Source organism: Trichosurus vulpecula, chromosome 4 (assembly GCF_011100635.1).
Source record: "Trichosurus vulpecula isolate mTriVul1 chromosome 4, mTriVul1.pri, whole genome shotgun sequence".
Lineage (NCBI taxonomy): Eukaryota > Metazoa > Chordata > Mammalia > Diprotodontia > Phalangeridae > Trichosurus > Trichosurus vulpecula.
The window spans coordinates 131217177-131226104 of NC_050576.1; the positions used below are offsets into that span (position 1 = coordinate 131217177).

Here is an 8928-nt window from a genome sequence, read left to right on the forward strand (position 1 = left end):
GCCAAGGTCAGACAGTAACTGGCAGAGCTAGGATTTGAATTCCCGTCCAAGACCCCAAACCAAATGGCGGCTGCTACAATATTGGACCAGATAAGTTTGTCTGGCTTTTAAAGCTCATTTTTGTTACTGAAAAGCAATTCGGTGTAATCAATAGAGTGTTGGACTTGGAATCAGAAAGCACAGGGTTCAATCCTTCTCTGACACTTGTTAGCTATTTGACCATATAATTACCACATATAGTATTGTCACCATGAGGCTCAATTGGATAGTGTATATAAAATGTTTTATAAACATATGAATATCAACTTATTAGCTACAACTGTGCAGCTATAAATGTTTTATAACATAATACAAGATAACTTCATTGATAGGGCATAAGGGTCTGTAGACTGTTGAGTCTTGCAAATCACTGAAGTTTTCCTTAGAAAATAGCTCCCTGATATGAACTGAGCAAGAAAGTGTAAAATATCTTGATTACTCTTTGGTCTAAGGATTTCAGTAATGCTGTGGTGTTACTTGGATTTTTTCCAACTATTTTTCCCCCTTTCTCTTCACACACACACACACACACATACACACACACACACACACACACACACCCCTCTCTTACTGTGAGGTTACTTGCACATCTAATTGTTTGTGATCCATTTATCCACTCTCACACTTAGCAAGTCTCCTCCCAAGGGACAAAAAAACAAGCTTTCTTGTACTGTTCAACAGAGAGAGAGGAACAGAGAGAGATCACAGTCCCAGGTTCATAGAGGAAACAACACTTTCTTCAACGTCTAAGAATAAGGTAATGGAAAGTAAATTGCATTTGGAATCAGAAAATATGAATTTTAGCCCCAGCAGTGACAGTAAAGTTATATGACCTTAAACAGGTCATTTGAACCCTCTGATCCTCAGTTCCTCATCTCAGAAAAATAGTTGCATTTCCAGCCTTCCAGAGTCATGGAGGAAAAAACACCTTGTAAACTGTAAATCAATAGGATTGTGAATGATTACCAAGGACCTTGGGTAGAGTCATAAGTTTTTCTACCTTCATTATTGAAGACCCTGAGACATAAACTAAAGCTGCATCTCTGTTTAACTAATCTGTATTCCATTTCAGTTTCTCTCCTGTTAAAACTGAATTCTTCAGCTTTAATATAATGTTAATTATACACTTAACTATTCATAGGATAATGAATTAAAACATCAATTAAGTGCCTTTTATTAGTAAGGGTGGAAATGAAAGAGATCTTAGAGATCATTTAATCTATTCTCATATTTCAGATGAGGGAACTGAGGCCTGAGGAAATTATTGATTTCCATAAGTGGTAACTGGCCTAATTTTACACACAAGGAAACTAAATCCTAGAAATGTTAACCCAGTGTAACATAGCTACTGAGTCACAAAGCAAGGATGAGAAATCCAGTTACAGATTTCCAACAATAGCTTATTTGCTACATTACTAGTGCCTCTATTTCTCATCCCTATACCCATAGACCTTCCCCTCCTCCCATAATGCCTCTCTTACCCCCTCCTTCCCTCCTTCTTGCAGGGTATCAGGGTTTTAGGTACCTGAGTATATTGACTTGTATACAGGCATATTTAACAAATATTTGTTGAATTTAATTGAGCAAAGATACAGAATGAAAACGCATCCTTTTTTTCCCTTAAATTTATTAGCTGGATTAGGCATTATTACAATGTAAGGGACACAACGGAACACACATTTTCTCCTGGTCAGGACCCAGAGACAAAAATCTGTCTCTCCAGGCTTCACAGTAACACTCTGATGATCAGAAATGAGATCGTTCTATAGTTCTTTCCAAAATAAGACTTTGCCTGAGAACCACAGAGTGTAACAGTGCCAATGGAAGAATGAGGCAGCAGACAATCTTCCATTCCCAGTAGAAGTTATAATGAGTGGGCTAGAATTTCTCCTTTCTACATCTAACATTGAGGACTTTACAGTGACAATAATTGTACATGAAAGTGCTTAGAAAATAGGTAGTTCAGAGCAACTATTGGAAATAGGAAAAAAAAAAAAGAAAAGGACATGAAAGAAGCTTAGGCAAGAAGCCTGTCTCCTGAACTCATGATGAATTCTCTTGACTTCCTAGGAAAAATAGGACTGGCTAACCAGGTAAAGAAAAAGTTACTTTCCACTCCTACCTCCCCGTACCTGGGTTACATAGCCTCCAGCATCCCTCTGTACATATGTCTAACTCGAAAGCCACTAGGGTTCTGTGTCTATGGCTTCAGTTTCTTCATGATGGGCATTCCTTCTGAGGAACAGCTACACTGTGTCACCTTCATGTTGTAAAGATTGACCACCTTGGTCACGATCTTGTCTCCTTCCCTAACAGCAACAATCAGAGGCAGAGGGGCGGTGCTTGTGACGTGGCATTTCCTTTGTGCAGAGAAAGACCAGAAGTTCAGGTGCTCCTTCTTCAGTTGCTGGCAGCTCCCTACACAGTCGTAGGCTTTGAAGCCAGGTGGGTCCAAGATCCAGTTCTCAGTCCACTTGAAGTCCTGAAGGTTAATGTATGTCTCACGCCGGCAGCATCGGGTAGCCTGCGTCGATGGGATGTCAGGGTCGCAATTGCCCTGGGCACTGTGTGAGTCAAAGGAGAAAAAGCAAGATGAGAGCGCTGCACTGAGATCAGGAGAAGGGGACAGAAGGATAAGCTAGGCATTTATTCTCCAATGAAGGTCATGCACTCCAAAGTCACCCGCCTCCACCCAAGCCACATATAACTTTAACAACAAAGTATAGCACCAAGACAGTCTCCTGGACAATTCCTTTAGAACTTGAGATTCGGTTTCCCCTGCTCTGATGTTATTTACATTCTTATATAGGATAATCCTAACAGATAGTTACAGGCCCCAGTCACAAGGATGAAGTTCATTCCTGAAGGAGTGCCCTCTAGAAGTTCCCTCAAGCCCATTCCCTTGCTCATACCCATATTCCTCCATGTCCAGTGTGTGCAGCTGCAGCTGGGGAGCATGCAACTCTCCATCAGCAGGATTCTGGGAGGAGAAGTGGATGAATTTGTGTGCATCGGAAGACATTGGGCCTATGTTCTCCCTGTGGATAGAGACCTCCAGGACCAGGGGCTGGTTCACTTTGCCCTCCTGCTGCCAGTAATTCACAGCTTGGCTCACATCAAAGGTTATCCAGCCGGTTTCATGAATAGATACCCGTCTAAGAGAAAGACAATGAGAAAACATCCAGGGGAGACCAGCCCTGCATCTAAATCACCTGAGCAACAAGGGACAGAGGTGACCAATAAGTGCAGAGGAGGCTAGAGACAGGGAAGGGTACTTGAAGGTTTGTACAGTTCAGGGACTCAGCAAATAATCCCGAACCCTCTAGTTTATACTGTTAGTGAGCTTCTGGGCTCTTTGCAGGGATGAAGCTGGCCCTTTCTCTCCCATTAATATTTATAATGCCTCTTACATTAGTCCCTCTTCCCCTTCACCTTCCTTGGGCAGAAGCTGAGCATTGTGGGACCTGTATTCTTTTCCTAGATCTTTTCCTACCTGGAATCAATCACATATGTCCGGTTGGTGCCATCCTCTCTGACCTGCACCCAGTAGATGGTCACACTGGCATAGGAGTGGAAGGGGAACTTCTTAGACTGTCTCCTGATTGCTCCCTTCAGGGATGGCTTCTGGAAGAGCCTCAGCACCGCCTGGACCAGCTCACTGGCAGGAGGAAGCCGGTCCTTCATGCTGAAGACCAGCCGCTGGTTGGAGGCGTCAGAGAAGAATCTGCCCATGATTTCTGTGCAGCATAAATACCATAGTCAGTTTGATTTCACCTCCCTTGGAAAAGGCTCAAAGTCTAGAAAGAGGCATAGTTTGCATTCATGGAGGAAGCTATTTATAATAGTTAAAATAAAAATATAGCCTTAATTAAATTTATTTTTTTAAAGTAATTTCAAGGTGGTGAGGGTAGGAATAGGGAGATCCTAAATAATTTTAAACCACTGATAACCTCATTTTATTTCACACTACTCTCCTTCAGAAAATGATTTCTTAGCTATTTTTTTCCTGATCTTTACTCTTGTTTGGAGGTGCCAGTGAGTAACAAAATTTTACTCAGAGAAAGAGAAAATGGTTCACATGTAATGAAATGCTCCAGGTAGGAGCCATGCCATGTCTCATCAGAGATTTTCTTTATTTTTTCCTAATGGACTGTGACCTAGAAATGCTAGAGTAAAGGTGCCTTCTGTCTCTACTTCTGCTATCAGTCACTACCTGACCTCCGACTCCCACCCCTTTTCCTGCCCCTAAGTAGAGGGGCAATCCTTTGTTGCATGAGACTGAAGATGGATTTATTTCTTAAGTATTTTACCAGCAACTAATGGGAATGAAAACAACTAAAGTAAAATGCAGCAATTTTACAGAGGCTAAAATCCTTCCCCCTGAATAATCATCTCTTGAATAGCAGAGGTATATGTTACTGTACCTGATGTATCTGTCGAGTTTGAAAAAAAAAAAAAAAGATCCACCAACCCGAGCTCTGTTGTCAGGGTGGGTCAAAGCCCCTGCATAAGGAGCAAGGCCAAAGCTTTGGAGAGGGCTGTTACCTGCAATTGTCTGGCTGTGCCTCTTTCCCCGGGGCGAAGGTTCCTCAGAGCTGCGCTTCATCAGGGACACATATTTGGTCCTCACATGATCCGGGATGACCAGGTGCTCCACATCTGCCTTTTCCAGGACAGGGATCTTGTTGAGGTGCAGCTGCCTCAGCAGGCTCTCCTGGATCTTCTTCTCCATCTGCATTGCTCTGATGCTGGCAAGGAGCAGTGCCCACGTTGCCCAGGTCAGTGCATAGAACCTCATGCTGTCCGAACACCCTCCTGCACTAGGTAAAGAGCTGCTGAAGCAAGGCGGGGGCAGAAGCTTTCCAAAAGCTATTGCCTGGAAAGATGCTTCTGGCTCAGCTGCCTGTATTGGGAGCCAGAGGTTGGGGGCTTATTTATATAGATAGGTAGCTGGAAGCTCCCCCAGAGCAGGAGGAGCGCAGACAGGAGGGTCACACCCCCTAAGACTCCCTGGGGCTAGAAACACATTAGACAGACAAGTTAATATCCTGGGAAGAATATACAAAGGACTGTCTCAGACTGACCATAGGTGAGGAATTGGACCTCATTGTGTCTCTGAGCCCCTGATTCAGCAGACAATGTCTTTAGGTGGCCCCTTTTCCAAGAACAGTCTGTACAACAGAGATCTCTTGGGTCTCCCCAGCTGCAGAACACTCAGTCTTTCTAAATAGCTCCTATTTTGTAGGCATTTATTTGAATTCTCATTGTTTTTGGCATGCCTGGGGCTAGCTCCTGTCTGATACCCTACTCTATGTTTCTCCCATCCTACAGTACCCTAGCAATCCTTTCATGTTCCTCTTGTACAATCAAGGAAACTGAGACATAGGCAAGACTCTTCTACTAGATTGTGACCTCTGTGAATTGTGAGCTTGTACGAATGAAAGGTCAATAAAATACCTATGATGGCAAAATAAAAATAGCATCCTAAAATTTCTTTTGTATTTATATTAAATAAGCAGGAAGAAAGAGATTAAAAACAACAAAAGCGACATTAAAATCGTATAGCAGCAAACTCCGGGCCACATTAGGAGCAATTTTAGAGAAGATTCTTTTTAGGCAGGGTCAATCACTTGAGGAAACAAGTCTAAGCTAATCGAACCTCTCAGATCATTGACAAGGAATGAAGTGAAATCCTGGGGAAATGGAAAGCAGAGGCAGACCCAGTCATACTGCCCTAGAAATTCTATTAAGTCCAGTTGTCCCTCCCTTGCCAGAAGACCTTGGCTCAGTCCCATGCGGCATAATAGATGTCCTGGCTGGAGTTTGTGCTGGATTAGATTTGAATCCTGCCTCACACATTTATTAGTTGGGTGACCTAACATCTCTGAGTCCAAGTTTCCTCATTAATAAAATGAGGGAGGCAGGTGAACTCAGATACCCCCAAATACGCCTTCCATTTCTAAATCCAAGATCCTATGACCCTTCTTGGGCTGTTTCCTCTTCTGTAAAATGAGAAAGAGTAAATGTCCTCCATGGTCCCTTCCAGCTTGAAGACCCGTGACTCTAGAGAAATTATTCTAGTTGTTCATAGTTCTAGCCAATCTTTATCTTGTTTCTTAAACACTAAGGGACCTACATGTATAGAAAGGAAAAGGTTTACTGGAGAAGAATAATTTAATTTTGAAATGTTGAGAAGTAGGCTTTGGCAGGCTTGGCACAGCCTTAACAGAAAGCTAAGAAATTCTCAGTGTTTCACAGCCAACTCCATCCAAATCTGGTGATAGAGCCAGTAGAAATCCTGAGAAAAGTGTTTGCAAACTGAGTCCTTGGGGGAGTTCTGTGGAAATACTTTCGCTCATAGCAGCATCTCTAGCCTCTTTTGGCTCTCACTTTTATAGAATCTATTTAGAGAATGGAAGGATTTAGACAGGTCGTTCAATGTATTCCTCTACCTCCACACTCTTCAAATGTTCCAGGCACATGACTATTTAAGCTTCTTGGATTTCTAGATATTGTGGCTGCTAGATGATGCAGCGGATAGACTGTTGGACTTGGCATTAGGAAGACTTCAATTTAATTCCACAGTAACTGTGTGACCCTGGGCGAGTCACTTAATCCCACTCAGCTACATTTTCCTCATCTGTAAAATGAAGATAATAAGAACCCCTACCTAACAGGGTTATTGTGAGAATCAGTAAAGATAACATATGTAAAAAAACTTTGCAAAACATTAAAACACTATTTAATTCCTAGCTATTATTATTATTATTATAGTCATAAATAGTTTGAATTTTATTCTGCAGGCAACAGGAAACTGTAGAAGGGTTTTGATCAAAGGAATAAGATGCCTTAATTTACATATAAGGAAGATATGTATGGCAGTGGTCTTGGCCCAGGACAGCCCATGGACTTGGTAGTGTCAGATGTTAAATAGGTATAGATACGGATGCTGATTCTTTAGGGCTGGGAAAGCAGATCAGTTATATAAACAGATAATTTTTTCCCTAAAGAGAGTTGAAATATAGTCATTGGTTTGGGGGTTATCCTGTGATGTTATGAAAATAACAGTAGAGAATAAGAGCGTGTAAGTGGGCATGGGCCTGGAATATAGAGAGGGAGAAGCACTCTGAAACCAGGGTCCACCTATTTTTGAAAAGGTCAGGCTATGTGTAGGGGCCATAGATTTGGGATTTAGAGATAGTGTGAAGGAAGAGAATTCCTGGCTATGGGACACAAAGGGAGAAAGAAACTTAAATTTTCATAAACACTCACTTCTTTTTCCTTTTCTCTACCCTTCCCACTCCCAGTCCTGGCTGAATATTATTCAGCTTATTTCATTAGTGAAAGACAGGAAGAAAGAAAGCTGTTCTCATAAAACCTAATGTTTGTTTCACTCCAAGTCTGTTTCTCTCTCCCTCTCTCCCTCCCTCCCTCTCTCTCTCTCTCTCTCTCTCTCTCTCTCCCAACAGCTAACCTTCCTATTTTCTTTGTATTGAAGGTTAGCCCTCTCCAAAGGGAGTATTCAGTTCCTTTCTTTGCACGTAATTATCAGGAAAGGGAGCCTCTCAGTGCCAACATTTGCACCTTTAAGTCATACCAAAAGGTGCAGGAGTGTCCTGTTAAGGCTGATTCCTCATCTGTGGTTGTCAGCCTTTTGAAAATTGCCCCAGCCCAGGTGTCTTATAAATATTAAATAGTCAATTGGTTAATCCAGGCCACATGGTGGGAGAAAGCCCAGCAGGTAGGGGTGAATCCTAGAAGAGTGAGTCGGGGTCATGGCTTTGTTCCCAGCTGTTGTTCTGCACCTGTCTTAATAGTTTCCTCACCAAAACCATACAAACAACAACAACCAAAAACTCCAAAATATTCCCTGAAATTCTCAGAAAGTCTCAAGGAGCCAGAGGGGAGACACTAACATCTGCAGGCTCATTCCCTGGTTTTAGCCCATTCTTGAGCTTGGTAACTTAAGAAGAGGGTAAAGCCAGGGACTGTGGGAGCAGCAGCCTCTCTTATATCAGGTCAAGCCTCGCCTTCTATTTCAGTTCAATTCGGTTTGATAGAAGCAGATCAAGGGGCTGTGTACAAAGCCTGGTCCTAGGTGTGGGGGAGATACAAAATTTAGATAAGAGGTCTCTATCCTCATGAAGCTTACAGTTCAACAGAAAACTGTAATTAAAATAGCTAGCACTTTTTTTTTCTTTTAGCAAACTTTAAGGTTTGCAAAGTTCTTCCTGTATGTCATCTTGGCTGATTCTTACAACAACCCTGTGAGGTAGGTTCTATTATCATCCTCATTTTACAGATGAGGAAAATAAGGCCAAGAGAATTTAAGTGGCTCGCACAGTCCCACAGCTAGTTAATTGTCTGAGACAGGATTTGAACTCGGGTCTTCCTGACTCCAAGTTCAACACTCTACACATTGCATCTCTTAGGTGCCCATATAAAACATAAAAATAACCATAATATAACATATAAGAAATATATCAGAGTGATGTAAAAAAAGTGTTGTGTGAGATCTGAGACATAATCAACTTATTATCTCTGTGAGCTTGGATAAGTCTCTATCTTTCTGGGCCTCAGATTCTTTATCTGAGGAGGGAAAGGACTAAGAGTAATGCATCTTTTCTAAATGGCTTTAAAAGATGGCTGAGGGGCAGCTAGGTGGTGCAGTGAGTAGAGCAAAGGCCCTGGGGTCAGGAGGACCTGAGTTCAAATGTGACCTCAGACACTTGACACACTTACTAGCTGTGTGACCTTGGGCAAGTCACTTAACCCCAATTGCCCTACCTTCCCCCCTCCAAAAAGATGGCTGAGAATTCAACTGTAGAATGCAGGCTAGGGGAGGCATTCTAGACATAAGAAGTAGTGAGCAAAGGTATAAAAGAAGAA

The 8928-nt window shown here is 42.2% G+C and overlaps 1 protein-coding gene across 1 annotated transcript; it reads right to left on the reverse strand.

Moving 5' to 3' along the window:
* Positions 1 to 2239: 2239 nt before the first annotated feature.
* On the reverse strand, positions 2240 to 4837 carry LOC118845603 (left-right determination factor 2-like). Its single transcript, XM_036753582.1, has 4 exons — positions 4585 to 4837; positions 3533 to 3776; positions 2952 to 3194; positions 2240 to 2603 (listed from the first exon to the last, which is right to left on the reverse strand). Exons 1-4 carry the CDS (start codon positions 4835 to 4837, stop codon positions 2240 to 2242), a joined length of 1104 nt encoding a protein of 367 aa, XP_036609477.1.
* Positions 4838 to 8928: the final 4091 nt, after the last annotated feature.

Coding starts and splice junctions, on each gene's coding strand:
- LOC118845603 (XM_036753582.1), bottom strand. CDS start 4,837: ATGAGGTTCTATGCACTGACCTGGGCAACGTGGGCACTGCTCCTTGCC. Junction 3,777..4,584: donor GCACAGCCAGACAATTGCAG/GTAACAGCCCTC, acceptor TATGCTGCACAG/AAATCATGGGCAGATTCTTC. Junction 2,604..2,951: donor CTGGACATGGAGGAATATGG/GTATGAGCAAGG, acceptor TGACTCACACAG/TGCCCAGGGCAATTGCGACC.